Source organism: Sinocyclocheilus rhinocerous, unplaced genomic scaffold (genome assembly GCF_001515625.1).
Source record: "Sinocyclocheilus rhinocerous isolate Xijiao unplaced genomic scaffold, SAMN03320098_v1.1 scaffold935, whole genome shotgun sequence".
NCBI lineage: Eukaryota > Metazoa > Chordata > Actinopteri > Cypriniformes > Cyprinidae > Sinocyclocheilus > Sinocyclocheilus rhinocerous.
In genome coordinates, this window is record NW_015659710.1 from 128,195 (window position 1) to 152,787 (window position 24,593).

Consider the following 24,593-nt stretch of genomic DNA (forward strand, 5'->3'; position numbering starts at 1 on the left):
GCAACTCAGAGCACTTTTCATACTCTTTATCCTGGCTGAAGCACATTTGTTTCAATCTATAAGAATAATCAGCCTACACAACCAGTCAAAGGTTTTTTAACAGTAAGATTTTTATTGTTTTTTTAAGAAGTCTCTTCTGCTCACCAAGCCTGCATTTATTTGATGCAAAGTACAGCAAAAGCAGTAATGTTGTGAAATATTTTTACTATTTAAAATAACTGCTTTCTATTTGAATATATTTTAAAATGATTCCTGTGATCAAAGCTGAATTTTCAGCATCATCACTCCAGTCTTCAGTGTCACATAATCCTTCAGAAATCATTCTAATATGCTGATTTGCTGTTCAAGAAACATTTATTTGTATTATTATTATTAATATTTAAAACAGTTCCAGATCCAAAGATCAGCATTTGAAATAAAAAGCTTTTGTAACATTATACACTACACCATTCAAAAGCTTGGAGTCAGTATAATTTTTGGGAAAGAAATGATAGAAATTAATACTTGTATTTAGCAAGGATGCTTTAAATTGATCAAAAGTGATGATAAGGTGGGAAGTGATGATAAAGACATTTATAATGTTACAAAAGATTTCTATTTCAGATAAATGCTGTTCTTCTGAACTTTCTATTCATCAAAGAAACCTGAAAATCAGAATGATTTCTGAAGGATCGTGTGACTGGAGTAATGATGCAAAAAATTCAGCTTTGAAATCACAGGAATAAATTACATTTGGAAATCTATTCACATAGAAGACAGTTAAAGAAGACAAAATATATTTTAAAATTTTACTGTTTTTTGCTGTACTTTGGATCAAATAAATGCAGGCTTGGTGAACAGAAGAGACTACTTTAAAAAACATTAATACTGTTCAAAAACTTTTGACTAGTGTATACACACGCACACTACCATTCAAGAATATTAGAATGATTTCTGAAGGATCATGTGACTGGAGTAATGATGCTAAACATTCAGCTTTGAAATCACAGGAATAAATTACATTTGGAAATATATTCACATAGAAGACAGTTAAAGAAGACAAAATATATTTTAAAATGTTACTGTTTTTTGCTGTACTTTGGATCAAATAAATGCAGGCTTGGTGAACAGAAGAGACTACTTTAAAAAACATTAATACTGTTCAAAAACTTTTGACTAGTGTATACACACGCACACTACCATTCAAAGGTTTATGAACAGTAAAAGTGACAGTAAAGACACTTCATATTACAATAAATCCTGAAAAAATGTATGACCGTTTCCACAAAAATAGTAAGCAACATAAGAAATGTCTCTTTATATCTACCAAATCAGCATAACACAGTATATTATTTATGATATATTATTTCAAATGTGCACTTGCACAGATATTTTTCATTCATTGTACCATCTAGTAGATGCCTGGTAGGACCAGCAGATGGTGATATAGATTCAGAGTCTAACTAGATGGAGCTCCGTGTGACTTTTTGTTTTAAAGGGGATGAGGACGAATCTGAAGATGATGATTATATTCCATCTGAAGATTGGAAGAAGGTAGATGTTAGATGATTTTCTCTCAAATGCTTATTTTTTTATGATTTCAGTCGTGAATTTTTTCTTCTGTCATTCATAGGAAATCATGGTTGGTTCATTGTATCAAGCAGAGACTCCTGTTGGCCTTTGCAAGTATAAGGATAATGAAAAAGGTGACAGAACTGAATGATATGGTTATTTAGATGTGATGTGTGTGTATATATATAGAATACATATTTTATACATACACATTTTTGTTCTTCATCGGTTTGTCTCCTATAAATGTAGTGTATGAAAATGAAGATCAGCTATTGTGGAATCCAGAGTTAATTCCAGAAGAAAAGGTTGTAGAGTTTTTAGCCGAGGCCTCTAAATGCAGCAGGGAAGAGACTGGTGTCTATGCAATTCCTGAAGGATCTCACATCAAAGACAATGAACAGGCAGGTCACCATCCAATGGCATATTTACTTAAATCATATCGATGATTCCCTTTTGGATGTTCATCATGTTGTAATGTAATAGTAATGTAAATCTAATTCCTTTGCTTACATTTCAGGCTCTTTATGAATTGTTTAAATGCAACTTTAATTCAGAAGAAGCTTTAAGAAGACTGAAATTTAATGTGAAGCCTGCCAAAGGTGAGTGTTTGTGTGTGTAAAAAATGACGTTAGTTTAATATTACAGGGTTTCTGCAGGTCTTACAAAGTCTAAATTCTGCCATCAACAAATGGAAAAGACTTAAATAAGAGCAGAAAGTCTTAAATCATAAAGTCTTGGTATTAAATGCCAATGCCATTGCATGCATTGCGAAAAATGAATATCTACCTCAGTATTTTTGTTTTCCAATACAAATATCCTTAAATCAAGATATATTTACTTGAGATGCACATTTAAGGTCTTGACAAATTAAACAAAAATAAGTGAGTTTATGCTTAAAACAAGAACAAATAGGCCTACTGTCGGTTCGATATGAAAACTCGTTTTCTCTTAGAACTAAATGTATCTTGATTGAAGAATCTTTACACATTTGCACTGGAAAACAAGACAAAAATGAAGAAGAACATGCAGTGTAATAAGAATGTACAGTAAAAGTTATTTCCATATTCTAGTGGCTGGGAGCAGAGGTATTCAAGCCTTAAGCTTTTTTTTGTAAAATGAATTAAAAAGTAATGGAGATTAGTTGAAAGTTGCATTTTCAAACCTTTAAGTGTTGCTAATACAACTCATTGTGTGTTCTCTAGAACATATTGATGGTATTGTGTTCCCTTCAATTTATGCCTTAATTTTTTGGTCACACTTTAGTTTGGGGACCAGTTCTCACTATTAACTTTAACTATGACGTCTTATGCCTCAATAAGATACTAATTTGCTGCTTACTAATAGTTAGTTAGGTAGTTAAGTTTAGATGTGGGGTAGGATTAAGGGATCTAAAATATGGTCATGGAGAATAAGGCATTAATATGTGCTTTATGAGTACTAGTAAACAGCCAGTATGCTAGTGTTAGATCCTTTCTGTATTAATCCCCTGACTTTTATGTAAATGAAATGTACCTTAGATTGCAAAATGAAATGTTGATGTGGAAATAAAACAAACAATATATTGACTTCTGAAGTACTGTACTGGATATTCATTGCAATACCCATGTGCCACAATAATGTTCCTGAATTATCTTTACTTGGGGGCTTTATGCGGCTAATATCGATATGATTAATTTGACTAACCAATTTATAATTAATCAGATTAAAAATATTTTAATCTGTTTACAGCTTTTGTAAAACATAGCGTGGCTTTTGCATGAAGTTTATAATAGCAGCATGTGCTTCTCAAAACTCTTGCCTTCTATGAAGTAATGTTTTTCACTATGTTATTTTGGGAACTATGAAACGCTCTAAGCCTGTGATAACGTAGCTCTCAGCACGTCAGTCAACATTCTCTCAATGTGTCACCTAAACTAAAATCTCTCTTTCCCTCAGAGGAACTGTCAGTTTGGACGGAAGAGGAGTGTCGAGGTTTTGAGCAAGGACTCAACACTTACGGAAAAGATTTCAGCTCAATACAAGTGAATAAGGTTAGTGTTTAGTCGCATTCCTCATTCCAAAACCTTGCTGTTGTTATACAATTTTAACTGTTCAAATACTGAATCATTTAGAGTAATCAGTTGGTGAACTTGGCTGTTTTTTTTTGGCTTTCACAAAGGTAATTGTTACTTAATTAAACTTTTCCAGGTGAGAACTAGATCTGTAGGGGAATGTGTGGCCTTTTATTACATGTGGAAGAAATCTGAGCGTTATGATTTCTTTGCACAGCAAACCAAGCTTGGAAAAAGAAAATACAGTCTTCGCCCTGGAGTTTTGTAAGTCAGTCGTCAATACCATGTGGCACATTAAAAGTCACAAGACTAAGTCCTCTAATTAAACTCTGTGTATATAGAATCCGATGCAGTGTAAGGTCATATTCTGCCTGGTGTTTGTTTGGCATTACAGAGATTATATGGAGTGTATTTTGGAGAGCTCCGAGTCCAGTGGATCTTCGTCTTCACTTCCCACCTTTTCAAACAACAGCAAACACCCATCTGAGCCAGAGAGTGACACAAATGCCCAGAACGGTCAGGCTCATCAGACTCGCACACTTCTTTATTTTTTTTACTAATATATATATATATATATATAACAATGGCGTTTTAGTGCCATGTTAAAAAATAATAAATATTTCGAGAATAAAGTCAAAATTGTGAGGATCAATTCGTAGCAATTACGAGATTAAAGTTATAATATTTTGAGAGTATATTCTAGCCTATTGCGGCCGAATTGGGAGCACCGGGAGAAATTGAAAGTCTTTCAAATTCTGTCAGTTTTATAGCAAAATACAAACAATATGTCTTACAATAATGTGTTTTTCACGCTCTTTAATAAACTAATTTCCCTACGTGAAAAATATAGCACTACAAGGTTACTAAAAATAAAAGAAATAAAAAGACAGTCCATCCATTTATAGTACAATATATACAACCTGTGTTCATAATCGTTATAAACCATTACAACTATACATACTGTGAAGAATTTAGTAACAATTCATCTGATGATGTGAAGACAATAATAAAATATTAGTTTTTTTTTCTTCATTAAGTGACACTTTGTGGAGTTAATCCACAAAAAAAAAGTATTTATTAAATGTTTAATGTATTGTGTCTTTAAGAATATTAAATGTATTCTTCTGATTTCACAGGTTTAGGAAGCCATTCCTCCATGCCCCTTCTCTGTGTCACAGATGAGATATCTCAGACAAACGGCTCCGCCACGTGTCCAGATATTTCCACAGCAAACACACCACCCTGCTCTAACCCTGACACCAGCAGCCCGAGCACACAAGTCATGGAGATCACAGTCAAACAGAAGGAGGAAGAAGAACTCCGTGAAAGACCTCTCAAAAGGCTTCGGACTGACACAGAGCCCAGCAGTGAGGGGTCTGTCCCCCACAACAAAACCCAGAACTCCTGACCTCAGATGAGGGGTTGATACAGGCCCTGTTTTTAGCATGAAGGTAGCTGAGGTGTGTGTGTGAATTTCAGGGATGCAAATGAAGCACATTTCTGTCCTCTCACATTACTGCCGCTGAGCTCAGTTCATATCTCAAACACTCATGATAGACTGTCATATCAGACAGTCAACTCCGTAGCACTATTTATTAATATAGGTTAAGATGATCAATGTAATTCTGTTTGCGCTAGGTTGTTTGAAAGAAAGATCTGACAGATTGTATTTTATTGTGAAACTTTTGTCGTTTGGTGTGCATAACATTGCTCTAGCTGTAAATGCACACTGTGGAAAAGCCCTCTTGATTTTATATGAAGTGTAATACTGTAAATTTTCGAAATCTTTCTAACGTTGCAACATTCCATCCTTTTCATTTCTGAATTTCCTATTTGACCAAAGTGAATGGTTGATATTGGTCTTTTAACACCAAGCATTTTTAGAAGATATTTCCTCTTTATATGAAATAGTCTTATTTTTGTATTTGATAGCTATTTATTTTTTTGAATCAGCTATTGGTGATGCATGAGGCCAGTATACAGAGTATATTTGTATAGGCTGGAACGAGTAGTCTTGAATTAAAAAGGCAGAGCAGAAATGAATGGTGCTATTTATTCATTTTCTCACTGTGAGGATGTCAACCCATCCTTAAGATAACTTTTTTTTTTACGTTTTCTAGGACCTCTGTTATTCCTGTCAGAAACGGTAGAGGAAAATGGAATCTACGGTTTCTGTAAACTGGTTGTCATTCATGTCTGCATAGCTCAGGAAAATAAGTACAGAAACATAGGGTGTGTCAAATAGTTGTCAGTTTCAATTAGTGAACTACTCATTCATTAAACTCATTAAAAGACTATTTACCCAAATTCATATTTTCTCTTTTCTGTCATTACTGAAGTGAATCAGATCTTGTCACCTCATTACCACATTTTAGTGGAGTGGATTGTATGCTGAATAAAGATATTAAATAGTTCTTAATTCAGAGAATCTTTTTTAGTGTTTGTTTTTTTCTGTCCTTGTCTTTCACAAGGTCTGACTAGATTTACACCACTTGAGTTGGTCATATGGTCCAAGAGCTTTTGTTTGTTTGTTTGTCTATACATATGCCTGTACAGCAGGTGTCAGTGTTACTCTTAATATAGCTGGAAACAAAATACAAACATTCATTGCTTTTAATTCGAAGCACGTTATTTTACACGGTAACATGGGGTTAAACAACCTAAGGACTAAATGGTCATTCTATTCTATGGGACCACATACAATGCAATCTTGGCATTACCAGCCCAAGACAGTGAATATGGAGAAAAAAAGAAAATTGTCTTCAACTCTTAAAAATTGTCTACAGTTTACGACTGAAGATTCAGTCTCTGTATATCAAAAGCGGAACAGAGGCAAGAACATAAGTGCGCATAAGTGTACGACCGCTGCTGAAATGTTCCTGGAATACTAAACGCAGAGTTTAACGTTTGGCTTCACACAAGCATTGCAGCTTTGTTATACAGACGTGTCTGGTTGCCGCTCTCTGGGGAACACTTGTTGTTGGAGATCCCTCAGCTGCTGGCTCGATTCACAGTGGACGAGTGTAATTCACAATATAACAGAGAATAAAACAGGAGAGCCAACACACGACACAGACGTGAAGCGCAAATGAACAATCATGGAAGAAATGACAAAGGAGCATTTCGAGACGATATGAGGCGATGAGAGAGATTAGGTGAGAGAGGAAAAATACACTACATATTGGAGCAGTATGGCTAAAGTATACTGACTTTTATATATTTATTGCAATTACATAAATTAGAATTATGATTTAAAATGCAAAATCACATATAAAAGGGGTAGATTCAAATTCTATCATTTAATTCTTCTGTTGAAGGACAAAACAATGAGAGTTATTAATAATGTATTGGTACAGCCATGACAGGACAGGTGCTTTTTAAGTAAAATAATAATAATTATTAATAATAAAAAAAAAAATAAAAAAAAAAAATATATATATATACACTCAAAATAGAATATTTCCTAAGATCAATAAAAAAGGATTTGCAAAACATAAAAGTTAAAGTTATTTAAAGTATGTTCATTTATGCACTCAATACTTGGTCGGGGCTTCTTTAGCACAAAGGACAGCATCAGTGAGGTGTGGCATGGAAGCGATCAGTCTGTGGCACTGCTGAGGCATTATTTAGCCTTCAGCTCGTCTGTATTGTTGGATCGACTGTTTCTCATCTTTCTCTTGAAAATATCCCATAGATTCCATATGGGGTTCAGGTCAGGCATGTTGGCTGGCCAATCAAGCACAGTAATATCATGGTCAGCAAACCACTTGGAAGTGGTTTTGGCACTGTGGGCAGTTGTTTCTGTTTCAGAAGTGGCTTGGTAGCCCTTTTCCTGAAGACGTTTGAGTGTGGTGACTCTTGATGCACTGACTCCAGCTTCAGTCCACTCCTTGTGAAGTTCTCCCAAGTGTTTGAAACGGCTTTGTTTGACAGTATTCTCAATCTTGCGGTCATCCCTGTTGCTTGTGCACCTTTTCCAAGCCAATTTCTTCCTTCCAGTCAACTTTGCATTTAATATGCTTTGATACAGCACTCTGTGAACAGCCACCCCTTTCAGTAATGACCTTCTGTGACTTACCCTCTTTGTGGAGGGTGTCAATGATTGTCTTCTGGACCATTGCCAAGTCAGCAGTCTTCCCCATTATTGTGGTTATAAAGAACAAGATATACCCGAAATTTATACTGTAGGAATTTATACTGATGGTCATCTAATCAAATGTAAATATTCTAATATTTTGAGATACTGGATTTTTGACTTTCATGAGCTGTAAGCTCTAATCATCAAAATTAAAACAAAAAAAACTTTTGAAATGTTTTACTTTACATGTAATGAATCTAGAATATATTAAAATTTCACTTTTTGAAATGTTACAAAAAAAAAGAACTTTTTCATGATATTCAAATTTTTTGAGATGCACCTATATACATATATATATAAGTTATTTATTTATTACAGGTCTTGTCTTGTGAAGCTATTTTTCATTATACCTGTGTGCGAGACTTAGTAATATTAATTCTATTAATTTAAATCAATCAAATCAAAGTCAGAAGAGTGGACAAATTCAGACCAATTTTGCAATATATAGTGATTTTCCAAATATACAGTGAAAAGATTATAAAGGAAAGAACTCAAAAGAACAATTTATTCACAAATTTTACCACTATTTCTGTCATGAATGCACCAAACAAAGCTAGGATGGATGATGCTCATCAATAAACTTTAGGTGCGTTAGTCTAGGCCCTGTCTGAAATGGCACACTTCACGTGCACTTGCGTACTTACAATGGCTGCCACATGTGCATGTCCATTAAGTCCTTGAGATCATAGGGTGTCGCATTCATCAATTTAGCTTTCAGAAGGGTGTCTTACGTCACTTAAGTGTGTGTGTGTGCACTTTATGTATCCAGATGATGCACTTAAACACAAAAGCAAAGTGCAGACAGTTGGACATTTCATGCATTCTGCAGTCGCAGTTTTAATTGCATAGCGGAGGGGAAGGGGCTATAAGACTCTCATGTACACTAGTTGAGTACATAGTGTATAGTGCGCCATGTGGGACGAAATTTAAAGTTGCTATGAAATGGAAAGAAGCAACAGATTTTTACTTGCATATTGTGATGGAGATCCAAGTGTAACTTGTTATAAAAACAAAAGAAAGAAAGAGGGCAGGACTTGACTTGTTTTTATTGGTTATTGGTTGGATTTTGAGTTGTGGGCGTGGCACTCAAAAATGGAGGTAGAATGTGAGCTTGCAGGGGTGGGGTTTAAACTGACTAAATGATTGGAGAAATCTTGCATACGTCAAGCATACATTTTTAAAATATGTACATGACACACATTTAGAAAATTTAAATTTTTGGGTTTTGGAACAAATTTAGTCAGATTTGAAACTTGAACGCTCCTGTTCAAGTTCACAGTAACTGCATAGTAGCATTTCTTCTTACAGGTTTGGAATGACATTGGGGCTAAATAAAATTTTGGGTGCACTATCCCTTTAACAAAAAAGCAGGACATTGGGTTTTAATCCCAAATGCTACTTTTCATTTCCCCATCCTAATCAGTATTACCTTCATGCTTTCCATGCCCTTTTTCCAACTCCTTGTTTATTTGTGAACAACACGCTCCCTGGTACAAGAACGATTTTTTTTAGCAGTAATTAAGTCTTAATAGCTTTTAGCGAATGCTCCCTTTCAACTAGACAGATGACACAGACACACCCAGCTCCCTTTGCCACAGTGGGACCAGCTGCATAATAATTGGATGTTCGCACAGTAGGAGGGAGCGCTAAATGTCATCTGCCGTGCTAAAATAAAGCTGAAAAAAGAGGAAGAGGAAATAACTGTACTTGTGAAAATATCCTTTTCTTTTCTTGAGGGACAGCAGCGATTAGGGATTGGGGAAAAAAATCTTTCATAGATTCTCTTTGAGGACTGTTTTCAGAGACTGCTACAATGGGCAAAGTAATTGAACCAACAAAGAGAATCATAAATAGGGTTGTCTATGTAGAAACGAACCAGGGTGCCCTAACAACTGTTGGTCCCCTACCGCAGGCCAAATCCACTTGGGGAGGAGAGCTTAATTTCATTACGCAAACCATTGGCAGCTACCATTAAAGACTGCTTAAAAAAAGCAGCATTCCTCAATATCATCAGGTCTTACATAAAGAGCTACAACAGAGTGAATTAGTGTCCACTCTTTCAGCAGCTTTGGTTCCAGAAATATATTTCCCATTCATTTATAAACCAAATCAACCAGCTGTGAGGTGAATCACAACATTATAATCTTTGATTTGAATCAAAAAAGTATTTGAGAATTGGACAAGGCGAAAAAGGTTCAAGACTGAGTATATAACAACTTTAGTGACGGAAAAAAAACTACAATCCCATGAAGCATTCTAAAAACTTCTATTACTTTTATACTGACCAAACAATATTTTCTATCCCCTAACCCTAAACCTACCCCCTTACAGAAAAACTGTTTGCATTGTTACACTTTCAGATAAACATCATTTACTATTTTTAATAATTTCTTTTCCCTCATGGGGACCACAGGCCGGTTCCCACAATGTCAAAAATTTCAGGTTTTACTATCCTTGTGTGGACATTTGGTCCCCACAATGTAGCATAAAAAAGTACACACACACACACACCATTTGTGGTGCTTCATGGGAGTCTCAAAACTTTTTTGGTGTGATTGCTCACTGTCATTCTCTGATTGGTGGAAATTTCTTTCTAGAATCATGGGTAATGTAGTTTTTCACTAGCAATTCTAATGTTAAGAGTGATTAAAAAAATGTTTTCAAATAATGTGATTCATCAAAAGAATCAATTAACATCTTTAAAGGTCAACAAGTTACAGATTCAATTTTTATTTCCAGAACCCAGACTATTGTGCACTATAGCGGGGTGTTCTGCTCTTGAAAGGATAGTTTTTTTTAAAGATTTATTTTTGCCATTTTTTGCCTTTGTTATGATAGGATCATGTAGAACAGATGAGAAGCGAAGTGGGAGTGGGATTAGGAAAGGTCCTCGAGCCGTGATTCGAACTTGGGACGCCCATAGCGCAATAGCACTATATGTCGGTTCACTTGCCCACAAGGCTATTGACTTGAATGGATATTTGACCAACAAAAATAAAAAAATGTATTACCCCTGTGTCATTCCAAACCTAAATTTCTTGTGTATGAAATTCTAGAAAATATCTACTTTTGTGCTTTGCAGAGAAAAGAAAGCCATACGGGTTTGGAACCACATAAGGGTGAGTAAATGGTTACAGAATCCAGATTTTCGAGTGAACACCATGGCAACTTTGTAAAAATCACATTCATTAAATCTGCCCGCTGTCAGGGGCTGCCGCTGGGAATTCAAGCAGTTTCCCCATTTTATTTAGGTCTCCCTGGAGGCTAATACTCACCGCAGACATTAGCAAAATCACAGTGTGACACCTGGTGGGGGAGTTCCTCTTTCCATTACCAGGCACAGAGCCACCGTCTCCCTCTGCGGAGTCAGGCATAACCGCAATGTGGGCATACTGACAAGAATCATGAGCTGGAATGCAGGGAAGGGCGAATTTATGCAGAGGAACAACAGAACCACAAACAACTGACAACTGTTTTCATTTAACCAATAAAAATGTTTAAGAAGGAGACAAAGAGCGACAAAAGAGCTATTTTTAACAATTTAATATATCAATATATAGATATTTATCAACAACTTGAATTTCATAGAAACGTGAGTGAGACCATTTTGGCATACAGTACAGATATTCCATATAAGTACAGTTTTGCTAACGTTAAAACCCCCTCCCTATTCCCACCACCTCTGACCCACTGACACAGACACCAGAAAAGCAAAAAAAAAAAAAAAATTATTGGAAAATATACATGAACACATACAAGGCAGCAATAAATTAAACTGTAACCCCCTCTTTCAACACTGAGTGTAACCTATTAAATAGAATTACAATTTAATTTATCTATTAAATAAATGTACAGATACAAATTAAACACTATTTCCGCTATGTTTACGGTTAAAAAGCAAAAATAAAATTAAGAACAGGAGGAAGAAAAAAAATTGAAAACACTTTGGCAGATTATTAATTTTAGTTACAATCAAGTAGTAAAGAAATCCAGTGCTCTTGAGTACAAACAAATCCATGTATGGTCTACACTCTTTTTCGTCCAGGAGACTAATATACACATCATCTTTTTACAATAAATGTTTAAAACCTTATCAAAAGTTTTGCTGTATGAAAACATATTTACAAATCATGATTCAGACTCATTGGACTGCAACGGTCACCCTTCCCCCCATCCTATGTAATCATTTACACAGTGCAGAAGGCTTCTTGAAAAAGTTTGTGCAACAAACAGCGTACAAAATGTCTCCAAACAGCTATGGAATAACCGGGACGCGTGTTTCCTCAAATGACAGGAATGACAGGCCCTCCTTCCTCCCCCTCTCCTGAAATTAACACCTACAAACCATACAAAAAATGAACAGTTCTTCAAGTAATATACATCATGTCAACATGATCTCATAGGGGGAAACCAAAATAGAGTTGTTTTTTTTTCCACAGGTCACAAAGAGAACAGACAGGAATGTTATCATGGGCGTGGAGGACCTGACTCATCCATTTAGAGTCGGCGGTTCAGCTCTACAAGTCCACCAAACTAAGGAGCACTGTTCCAGGAGAGGTTCCAGCTTATCGTCCAGTGTATCGTCCATTTTAAAAGAATGGTAGCCCTTTCGAAAGCAATGTCCTACTTGTTGGGCTGATGGGGATGACAGGTAGACAGTGATGAGGAGGAGTTATGGACATCACGAATGTTAGTCACAGTGGAGTGGGGTGAAGGAGCAGCGTGGCGAGTCCCTGCAGTGCTATAGGAAGGCAGGACTCGCCGGTACATATGCATAGAGTAAGAATGATGGACAACGGTCACAAAGTACTGTGTGTTATCTACTGTACAGAGAGGCAGAAAATCCAAGGTCTATAAGCCTGTTCTAGAACCTTCTGTGAGCAGACCCTACATGTGTTTATCGAATATGTGTCCCACACATACTAAATTATAATACGCTAAGAGATCTGTTTGTAGAAACCTTGACAGCTAGAGAGCTCAATGTAACAAAGTTTCCCATAAAACATTTTTTGAGCCTACTCTAGAGCAACACCTGATAACAACGATGAGTCTGGGGTCAGGAAAAAAATGTGCATGATGCCCCTTCTGATTAAAAAAAAAAACTGATTAAACCAACCTAAGCTTATTTGCTGGTTTTAATTGGTCTTCCAGTCTGGCCATGCTGGTTTTTAGTTGGTTTAGCTTGTTAACAAGCTGATCTCCGAGCCTAACTAATTGTCCAATTGCCTAAAACCCATTTAAAACTAGTTTAGGCCTTTTTTCCGGTCTTAGTTTGGTGTCCAGTTGGTTCAGCTGGTCAACAAGCTTGTCTTCCAGTCTAAACCCAGCCGATAAGTGCCCACAATACATCTAAAACCAGTTTAGGCTGTTTTTTTTCTGGTGTTGGTTGGTCTCCCAGCCTAATCAACTAACAAGTGCCCAAAACCAATCTAAAACCAGTTTAGACTTTTTTTTCTGGTCTTGGTTGGTATCCTAGTCTGGCGTCCAAGTAGTTCAGTTGGTCGAAAAGCTTGTCTTCCAGTCTAATCCAGCCGATATGTGCCCAAAATACATCTAAAACTAGTTTAAGCTATTTTTTTCCTGGTCTTTGTTGGTCCCCCAGCCTAACCAACTGACAAGTGTCCAAAACCCATCTAAAACCGGTTTAGGCTGTTTTTTTTCTGGTCTTAGTTGGTCTCCTAGTCTGGTGCCTAGGTGGTTTAGTTGGTTGACAAGCTTGTCTTTCAGTCTAAACCAGATGATAAGTGCCCAAAACCCATCTAAAACCAGCAAACCAGATTTAATAAGACCAGCAAACTAGATAAGGCTGGTTTAAGCATTTTTTTTTTCAGCAAGGCGCATCTGAAGAAACCATTGGTAATGATCAAACAATAATTTATGTCATTACAGTTTTGAAAAAACACATGAAGCAGTTTGGTTACCCTGTATTGCTAGTCTGAGATTTTCAAATCAAAAACTAAAGTTTCACATTTTCAGAACTGATATATTTTGAAAGTATTCGAAGCATTTAAAATGTTACAGCTTCCGTTTAAAAAAAAAAACCTAGAAAATCGATTTATCTATTATACTTTTAATAGTTTGATGTGAGAAATGGTTAGGGATGAAGATTCAAACTAACTATAATATCGATGACAAAAGGCCTGTTATCACCAAACCATGTCTTCATGTCAAACCCATCTGATCAGAAAACCAACTACAAACTGCAGCTTCTTTAATCCTCACAGACAAAAGCCTGAGCATCGAAACTCCCACACTGTCTCTCTTTCTAATGGAAAACAAACAGTGACTTAATGGGGGATTCTTTGAAATGTGGAGGGATGTTTTACAAGAGCCGCACACAAGATGCCTGATCACAGCAGAGAAGAGCAAAGGTGGCAGGAACAAAGAGCCACTCCAGATGCGAGACCACCCACATGCGGGCCAGAACCAAACATACGCGTCTCAGGGACTTTCGGTAGTCTCCAACAAAGAGCAACTCACATGACTAGTTCTTCAAAACCATCTGATCTAACAACACACCCCAGTACACAGGCATACTGCCAGATGCAAAGTTTTAATCAATGCTGGAAAATCTTAATCCAGCCCAAGGTTATTTGCTGGTTTAGATGGGATCTGTAAATCAGTGGTTCTCAACCATGGCAAATGGAAAACTATCAGGGGTCCCCCAATAAGTCTTAAATTACATATTTTTTTAGGTTATGTATTTCAGTCTAGATTAGAAGGCCCAAAGGGGGTTAAAAAAGTTGATAACCACTGTTCAAAATATATCAAACCCCTTTAAACAATCAATTCAGACTATTCTAACTAAAACCAGCAAAAAAACCTTTGGCTGGTTTGAGTTTTTTTTTATCAGCAGGCATATCCAGGTAGATCAAAACCTGCTTTTTTCTTTTTCTACATCCGTTCAATCAGTCAGTATCCCTCTGACAGCGATACAGAAATAACCAAGTGCTCATTCATCACATGGAGAGAGTTGGAGAGTTGATATGTACAGGAAGCCTATATTCAGGCACTCCACATTTCCTGTGCCACGCGTTGAACAGATGACTGTTCAGAGGAGCAAAGCTTTGATCTACGACTCTAATCTATCATGCCATTAAGCCACCCAATATGGCAGGCGGTGTCTTGTTGTCAGCATGCTAAATGCTAAAGAGTTTTACCCGAGGCATGACGAATGTAGGGGCGGAAAAGACACATTTGTGTTTGTGCGATAGTGTGTGTGTGTGTTTTTGCCTGTCTGAGAGGGAGCGATCTAGACTGTAGATATGAACAAACAGCATTTTAGCCATTATCAAACCCTGGCAACCGTATCTATTAGCGTGTTTGTGATAACAAACCACACAGATTGTAGCGATAACTGATAATATTTTAGAAAAACTGATGTCCTGAGCTAAAGTTTTGGGGTTATAAATGTGCCTGGGCAGGAAGAATTTAGTTGGTCCTAGAAACTTGAGAAAAATGGAAGCCCCAGTGCTGGTGAAATAAATAAAAATGGAAAAAAATATTGCCTCTCAAAGTTGGGAGGTGAAACCCTTCATCTCCAGATAGTGGCTGCAGATCTTTTAGAAGGGTCAAATCTGACTGGAGTGACTATGGAAGACATGAAAGTATACTAGTCTTGGCATTGGAAGTATGGACAGAAAAGTACAGATTCTGATTTATTTACAAGGTAAATCTTATTGTTTGTGGTATATTATTTGTGAGAATATATGAATGCATAACAGCCACAAGGTGGAATTTGTGTTTAGTATGTCTGCAAATATGAATTTTTCATCCTATTTCATATTTTCCTTCTATGTATCTCGCATGCTCACAGGATGGATTGTTCTCAATTCTCTGCCAACAAGTTTTGCCAAACGAAATGGCCATAGATCAACTCAAACCAGCTTGAAATGCTATTTCTAATTAAAAAACTACAGCACGAGTGCAGCAGGAGAGCCACTGAGTGTTAGCGACTACTAACGTGATGAGCTATGAAGTTAGTCATCATTAACAACACTACCTACTACTACTGACACAGAGCAGGAATGATGCTAGTAGTTAATTTAAGAACTAATGATTATTGCCTGACTGAGGGTTTATGGGCTGAAAAAGACACTACGAGAAGACAAACCCAGTTTGTAGCTCTCGGCTGTGGAGAGCAAGTGCTCGTGTCCTTTTGGCTCTGTGCACCTTGCTGCGTTGTCTCGTGCGACCTCCTCGATGGAAGGAGAGATGGAGGACTAAAGGATGCATGGATTCAAGGATGGAGAAGGAGAGAGCGAGTGCAAGAATCGCCCTCAGGGGAACCCGTCATCGTCTGGACTGAGCGCCACGCGCTGCGGAAAGCAGATAAAAAACAGTTACACGTGTTGAAAGAAAAGAAGGTGAGAAATATACACATTGGAAAGAATAAGAAGGCCCTTGGAGGAGAAGACGGATACAGAAACATCCGATATGCAGATCCTCCACACACACAAAGTGAAGTGCATGACGTGTGGGGCGCTTGAGAGAATCCTGTTATGCCACTGGGGCGGCACGCCCCGTTTCTGCCGCGCGACTGATGTCTTTATCTCTGCTTGTGCTTGACATGCCGACTGTAGCACAGGAAGTTCAAATCACACTGTTATAATCCCTCCATCTGACTAACAGCTCTCAACAGCGCCATGTTAACAATTTCAGCCCAGGCCAACGGTTATGCAAATATATGAATAAATCATTACATCACCCAAATAAATTACCAGCAAAACACCTACATAAATAAATAAACTAGAATATATTAAAAGATTGTCCAGTCATTTAAGGTGCTCGTTGCTCATCCCTAAAGCAGTTATACTGAATTCATAAAAAACAACTATGGGATCATGGGAGAGCACAATTTCAAAGCTTTCAAACGTGGAAAGCATTTAAAGCTTTACACACACACACACGTCTGGTCAGCTATCCTTGTGGGGACTCTCCATAGGCGTAATGGTTTTTATACTGTACAGACCGTATATTCTATTGCCCTACACCAACCCTACACCTACCCCTCACAGGAAACTTTCTGCATTTTTAGATTTTCAAAAAACTTCATTATGTGTGATTTATTAGCTTGTTTACCCGTGGGGACCTCAATTTAGGTCCCCACCATGACACGAGTCCCCATGAGTCTGTGTGTATTCAGGTTTAAGTCCCCACCAGAATAGAAAAACAGGTACACACACACACACACACAAAAACACACACCACGAGAAACCAAAGACTGTGGCTGCATCCAAAATCGCATAATATCCTAGTATATAGTAGGAGAAAACTGTATGTGACAGGAGTAGCATGTGTGAATTCATAGTAGTCATAAAACAATACGCGAAAAGTTCCTGGGTGACCTACTATTTTTGCATCGAATGGGCGCTTTACTATCCCATTATGCCAAGGTAAAGAGGTGATAGGTCACATCATGACAATAGCACCTTTCACACATACAGACTTTACTGCTAAATTACTGGTAAATTACCGTTGCCTGTGTGAACAGCACATTTTTGTATTTACCAGTAAAGTCGTTGCGGTAATTTTACAGCAATTTACTGGTATTACTGTGTGATAGGGGCTAATGACAACACGTAGTACATCTGGATTAAATTCATATTACACACATTCATACTATATACTACAATATTCGCAATTACTTATTCAAAAGAAGTACCTACTCAGAGAGTATGCAATTTCGGACGCAGCCTAAGGGAAACACATACAGACTAATGAAACCTCACATGATAATCCATACACTAATTAAACATACATTTGAATGAAAATGTGTGGTGAATTATGAATATAAATATGTGTTTGGGAAGAGGCAGCATAATGCCCTCTCTTAGGGAACACTGTCTTAGCCTCGCCCACATTTTATCACTATCCGACTGCCTTCCTCCCTTTGTTCACTTTGCGCTGGACAGCATAGGTGCCCCTGAGTACCAGTGAGCTGCCGGGTCTGGGATTCCGCCCCCCAGTGGCAGTGCTAGGTATGGCTGTCTGGCACTGCCACTCACTGCAGGGTAGACGTGGCCAATCTGCTCGCTGCGGCCGATGTGGATTTCGTCGTCGTCGTCCTCTGTGGTCTTGCGGTAAACAGGGTTGTCGAAGTTCATGCTCTTGGTGTTCCGTCTCCTCCAGTTGCGCTCACACACTCAAACCTTAAGGTGTATCATGGCAGACCTGGGCTAAATGGTGTTATTAAAATGTGTTTCATTATTAAAATTATGTATCAAAGCAAATCTCATTTCATTCCATGCAGTTGTTGCAACCCACTTAACAAAATTAAGGACATATTTAAAGAATTTAAAACCCTTATTTGAGCGATTTTATAGCCATATTAACAAACATCTAAACAGACAAAATTCATATAAATATAATTTACAAAATTAATAAAAAATAGCCTGTCTATGCCAACATGGGTACATTTAGTATAAATATAAATTGAATAAAAAAAAAAAAAGGGAAAAATTCTGGTTTGTAGTTACTGATAAACTGAAAGTAAATTAACAATAACTAAATAAAAATACAGTATTTGTTTGATCAGTTTAATTAGAATTGAAATTTAATTTAATTTGAAGTTATGGGAATGTGGTTTTTATTTTTGATGGTAACTTGCTGAATTAATTGTAATGCTGCGAGGTTGTGTGACAACGATGTATACTGTTTCACATAAAATTAAAAAATCATAAGCAATAAACAGTGTATAATAAATAGTGTGCAGCACTCTATAAATCCATTCTAAACAGCTTTTATGTTTGGGGTTAGTAATTCTTAAATTAATACTTTTTAGTCAAAATGCATTAAACTGTTTAAAGGTTATGATAAAAACATTTATAATATTACAAATCTATTTCAAATAAATGATGTTCTTATGTATCAAAGTATACTGGGAAAAAAATTTAAATATAAAAAAAAAACATTAAAATCAGCATATTAAAATGATTTCTGAAGGATCATGAAGACTGGAACAATGGCTGCTGAAAATAGCTTTGCCAACATAGGAATAAATTACAGTTTTTTAAATAGCAATAATATTTCACAATATTGCTGTTTTTACTGTATATTTGATCAAACAAATGCAAGCTTGGTGAACATAAGAGACTTCTTTCAAAAACATTCAAAAATCTTACCAGCCCCAATCTTTTGAATGGTAGTGTACATAATTTAAGGAGAGTCTGATCATATCACTACAAAAAGGGCTACTTAAAAAGCAGGTTTAAAAATAGCAGATATGAATATTTTAAAACTAGGGCTGCCAAAGACACACCTTTCCCATTCACTCTCTCACACACAGAGATACACACACACACGCAGTGGCTTAGTGGAATATGTGAAGGGGGTGTTCACATGCTGCTCAGTGAGAAAGCAGGGGTCTAAGGGGACCAGGAGAAATCGAATTGGACTGTGTGTATGCTCACACACGCCTACATGTGAATGGTTGGGGGGAGCATATTGCTATTCAGGGTGAATTGATAACCATGTGTGGCTTTCCTGCAGCGACTGGCTAACCCATTCCCTAATTTAAAAGATCAGCCGTGGCTGCTCTGGTCCCCTGGAAGTTCTCCCTAATTGCTCTTTTGTCTGGGGGGGCCGCAGAGACCTCCTAATGATGTGTTTTCCTCCATCACTCAGGTTCTATTGTCTCGCTATAAACACTTGGAATGCATTCTGTCTGAGAATTACATTAGATTTTTAACCAAACTACAATAAAAGAAAGCATTTAGAAAAACGTTGCAATTTTAAGATAAGAGGAGTGATCGTAGAGGGACTGCAATTACAAAGAGCTATTAAAACAGTTTTTAGAGGAAAGGTATTTCACTTAATATCTTTCAGTTGAATATGAGCACAGACAAGTCATTTCAATCCCACTAAGCCACTCTCCAGACAATCAATGAAGCCCATCAGTTCCTTTTGACAGAGACTTTCTGTAGAAACTATGAGATGTATACATTTGCATATACTGTACTTTATATATACACATGTACTGTTATTTAGTTCGATCAAACAGTCAAAAGGATGATGCATAGAAACTAACGGAGAGAATGATCACACAATCAAAATGCATGAGCGACACTTCTTTTTGTAGGATCAAAAATAACCATTTATAAAGCACTAATTTCATAATGAGCACAACATATTTAAAAACACATGTTGTAGGCTGCTGTCATATGAACTTTTGAAACAGACTATTCATTTAGAAAGAATATTCTGGATTTAATACAATTCAAGCTCAAACGACAGCATCTGTGGATAATCTAATGTGTACAGTAAAAGCTCTTACAAAAAATGTAACATTTAAAATATGGAAATATCACACTGTGACCAAAGTATAAGCATATTCAGACTAGTCTGAAGCATTTATTAAACTCGTCTGTGAAAAATTATAGAAATAAATATATAAATATAATAAAAATTTATAAATATAATTAAATATAAATGTATATCAACACAGCACGTTTTTAATAGAGCAAAACCCACCCACAGAAAAAGAACTGTCGTAACCAGAAATTCATCAGCCTGGAAAAATACAAGTATATATATATGAATGTATATACACACACAGTATAAAATGGACTTCATTACTAAAAATGTTCTAAAAGAAATGTGTATTTTAAATTTGTAAAGAAATTGAGTGAAAAGAAAGACAAAAAATAAAATAAATAAATAAATAATAATAATCCAGCGGCGGAGTTTACAAAAACGGATACATCCATATCCATTTCACTGCACAATGCTGTTTCATATTCATACAAATAATTCCTATTTAAATGTAAGATGTTTACTTACTAAGTAATATGAATCACATTTTTTGGTTGATGAAAAATCAATAAAAATGTGTCCCTGCACATTGTCTACCATGCCGGAATAACAATTGACAGATTATTCTGAAAAAAGCTTTTACTGGTTTATTCGAGTTATCTCTAAGAATACATATTTATTATTAACATTTTTTTATGCATCATGCGTTTGCAAAGTGTAGAAAATGGATTTGTCGCACAGAGCGACAGTAACATCAGATAGCAAAAATATGAGCTTCACATTTCTGCTTTTCAACCCTTTGATAAGACAGCCATAAAGACTTTCATTCTAAGAGCTATACTGTAAGTTTTTCTTTGTAGTTTTAACAAACTCAAAATTGAGTTCAAATTATTTCTGGAATAAATAGCATGCTGTCGACAGCACTTAAGTTGTATTTAACCTGGAATATTAAGCTAAATGGAGCAGCAGCAAGTTTATAAATGGCTAGTTAGGACCACCATAAGTGTCTCCAAAGCAGGTAGTGCACATAAAGCTCAAGGGCAAAAGCTGTTCATCTACTGAGTGAACAAGCCTGAATTCAAAATGCAGGATAAAATGCTTAGTTAACTTTAATACTCACCTATTGGAATGACTATACCCAGAACCGCAACGGTTATATTGCTACCAAGGAGGAAGTGGTCATTTCCACTGCCAGCTGAAACAGAAAGATGAAGAAAGAAAGACAGGCAACAATGAGGGAAAAACAAAGAAAGACTGTATTAACTTTATATTTAATCACAAGATCATAACAGATTCTGTCATCTGCAGTTTAGCAAACAGCACTGTATTGTCCACAATTATTGAGAGTGAGCAAATGAAAACAGATTTTTCTATTCCAGCATCAAAATAAACACTGACTGAGGTTGCAGCATGTATCAGGTATGTTTTCACTGCCATTTTCATTTAAATGAATCTTCTCCGGTTTGTATAGTGAAGTGTCCATTTACACTGCTATCTTGCTCAAGACAATATATTGCTATTCATATACAGCACTTTGCTTTGTGCTGTTGCTTTCCCTTTTAAGGTTTCTGCTGAGCAGTTGTTTCCACTATATAAATCCCACCTCAGTCTCACAATTAGCACGTGGCCCTCCATTAGCTACAGCATAATTAGTGTCTGATAATGGAGTCTGAGCCGGGAGATTAAGAGGACTAGTTGGTACAGCATTGGCATCCAGATACAGACAAGACAGCCTGAGGGCTTGTCAGTAGGAAACAAAAGAAATGCAGTCCATGCAGTAACAACTGCACATAAAGGGAAAGGTAATCAAGAAAACATATTATCGGTAAGGGGATCCTCTTAAAGTGTTATTTATGTGATACCAGTGACGTGGGTTTCCATGGCAAAACTTCATTTGCATCATCTGCTACTGTTTGTATATAGTGTGTAGTTCCTGTTTTAAATGGGTTTTTAAAGTTTCTATTCAAAGAGCATTGAATTTTTCTTAAAGCTTAATGATTTATTACATCCATAAAATCATTATTCACAGACAAAAGACAAGGGAGTGTATCCAAACTCATTAATGTGGAAATGCTTTTAGTACAAACAATTGGCCTGTAACAGGTGATGCTGACAGCACTGAATACTGCTAACACACGCCTCAGAAATTCACAACCCAAGGTTTTATGATCATTTTGCACAATATGTGATATATTTGACAAATCTACTACAGGTACATTCACAGCTGGTGTGCCTGGCACTTAAATAGCTACATACACCAACGTTCAAAAGATTGTGGTCGGTACAATTTCTGCAATGTTTTATGTGTTAATGAAAGAAGAGTCTTATGCTGACCAAGGCATCATTTATTTGATTAAAAATACAGTTAAAATGATAATATTATGAAATTGAAAGAACTGTTTTCTATTTTAATTCAATAGCCATCACTCCAGTCTTCAGTGTCACATGATCCTTCAGAAATTATTCTAATATGTGACCCTGGACTACATACAAAACCATAAGTAGCACAGGTATATTTGTAGCAATAGCCAACAATACATTGTATGGGTCAGAATTATCGATTTTTCTTTTATGCCAAAAATCATTAGGATATTTAAGATCATGTTCCATGAAGATATTTTGTAAATTTCCTACCATAAATATATAAAAACGTAATTTTCAATTAGTAATATGCGTTGCTAAGGACTTAATTTGAAAACTTTAAAGGCGATTTTCTCAATATTTAGATTTTTTTGCACCCTCAGATTCCAGATTTTCATATAGTTGTATCTCGGCCATATATTGTCCTATACTAACAAACCATACATCAATGGAAAGCTTATTTATTCAGCTTTCAGATGTCAAATTGACCCTTATGGTCCAGGGTCACATATTTTGATTTGGTGCTCAAGAAACACTTCTTATTATCAATGTTAAAAACCATTACGCTGATTAATATTTTTGTGGAAACTGCTATTTCTTTCAAGTTTAAAAGAATATTAACAATGTAAAGGCCTTATTGTCACTTTTGATCAATTTAATGCATTCTTGTTGGAAAAAAAAATCTTAATAAAATAAATAAATAAATAAAATAAATCTTACTGATCCAACAGCAGTGTTTAAAAAAAGAGCCACATTTGTAGAATTCTACAGACAAGTCTTTGTCTTCATTAGCAAGCAGCCATAAAAGGCAGAAAGGGTGCTGGTGTAATTCATCACTATCCTCAGTGCAGCAATTTACAGGTTTTATCTAATGGAGAGTTTCACCATGTCTACCGTGTAATATGCTGGCAGTCATAAAATATTAAAGAACCCAAATTTATGGTTAGCATCAAGAATGAGCACTTCTGTGCTTTGATTATGGGCTGAGAGGTGTAACGGCTACTAAAATGTTGGTTGTTTTTCCATATTTTTAGTCTCGACAGACAACCTTTCGAAGACTTTCGGAGGGATATCATGGATATAGATCCTATTACTGAAGTCACTAATGCCTTTTTTCCTGCTGTGTCCAGGTGGCCGTGTACCTGAGTGTCCCCAGTCAAAGCCCAGAGGCTGTGGGGGGCTGATAGTGAAACACTGAGTGTGGAGAGGAACAAGGCTGAGGGCAATGTTCATCAGTCTCTCTTCACTGACTGCTCTCTCTAATTTAGCACAGATACACTTTGGGACCCTGGGCGACCACTGCTGCCTCATCTATCACTCTCAAGTGGCCCAGTGATGCTCGGCAAGCAAATTCCACCACACATTAACTTTCACAGACTCTGAGAGGACTACTGTATGAGTACTGAAGGACAGCAATTATATAAGCTTCAGCTGAATATCAGTGGTGATGGAATTCAGTAAAACAACACAAGTTCAATACAAGAAAAACAACGCAATATCACACGATATTGCTCTTATACAACAGTCCTATGAATATTTACATAAAGGTCAATGACATCAAAAGTTTATAGTCTGTAAGATTTTTACAATTTTTTGAAAATAGTCTTTAATGCTCACCAGTAAAAACAGTAATATTGTGAGATATTACCATTTCAAATAAGTGTTTTCTATTTTAATATATTTTAAAATTGTTATTTATTTTTCAGCAGCCATTATTTCAGTCAAGATTGTACATTTTTTTTTAATTAAGACTTTTACGCTCACCAAGGCTGGATTTATTTGATCAAAATACAGTAAAAACTATAATATTGTGAGACTTTATTGCAATTTCAAATAAGTGTTTTCTATTTTAACATTTTAAAATGTAATTTATTTTTGTGATGGCAAAGCAGAATTTTCCTTCGTGTCATCATTAATCATTCTGATTTGGTGCTCAAGAAACATTTCTTCTTATTATTAATGTTAACAGTTCTGCGTAATATTTTTCTGGAAACAGTGATGCATTTTTTTGGGATTTTGTGCTGAATAGAAAGTTCAAAAGAACATAATTTTTTTGAAATAGAATTTTAATTGGCTTTGTTGTCACTGTCAGCTTTTGAATGTCCATGATAAAGAAAACTCCACTCTTTGTATTCATGTTGGTTTCATATGGTTTAGAAAAATATTTATACCATATTCAAGAAAGGTTTCATTTTTTTTGAATGATGCTAAAAATGTCACAAGGTGTAACCATCAAGTAA

The 24,593-nt window shown here is 36.2% G+C and overlaps 2 protein-coding genes across 2 annotated transcripts in view; one reads left to right on the plus strand and one right to left on the minus strand.

Annotated features, from left to right (window-relative positions):
• The window catches only part of LOC107724131 (mesoderm induction early response protein 1-like), a 9,275-nt gene extending 3,307 nt beyond the window's left edge, over nucleotides 1-5,968 (plus strand). Inside the window, exons 6-13 of the mRNA XM_016532932.1 lie at nucleotides 1,478-1,533; nucleotides 1,613-1,685; nucleotides 1,801-1,952; nucleotides 2,069-2,150; nucleotides 3,487-3,581; nucleotides 3,739-3,866; nucleotides 3,997-4,118; nucleotides 4,739-5,968. Coding sequence (XP_016388418.1) covers nucleotides 1,478-1,533; nucleotides 1,613-1,685; nucleotides 1,801-1,952; nucleotides 2,069-2,150; nucleotides 3,487-3,581; nucleotides 3,739-3,866; nucleotides 3,997-4,118; nucleotides 4,739-5,010 — 980 coding nt within the window. The 3' untranslated portion in view covers nucleotides 5,011-5,968. The remainder of the gene's footprint in view (nucleotides 1-1,477; nucleotides 1,534-1,612; nucleotides 1,686-1,800; nucleotides 1,953-2,068; nucleotides 2,151-3,486; nucleotides 3,582-3,738; nucleotides 3,867-3,996; nucleotides 4,119-4,738) is intronic.
• Nucleotides 5,969-14,339: 8,371 nt separating this feature from the next.
• LOC107724141 (low-density lipoprotein receptor-related protein 8-like) overlaps nucleotides 14,340-24,593 on the minus strand; it is a 170,630-nt gene continuing 160,376 nt past the window's right edge. Inside the window, exons 17-18 of the mRNA XM_016532943.1 lie at nucleotides 21,113-21,187; nucleotides 14,340-16,058 (exon numbers count right to left, since the gene is read on the minus strand). Coding sequence (XP_016388429.1) covers nucleotides 16,033-16,058; nucleotides 21,113-21,187 — 101 coding nt within the window. The 3' untranslated portion in view covers nucleotides 14,340-16,032. The remainder of the gene's footprint in view (nucleotides 16,059-21,112; nucleotides 21,188-24,593) is intronic.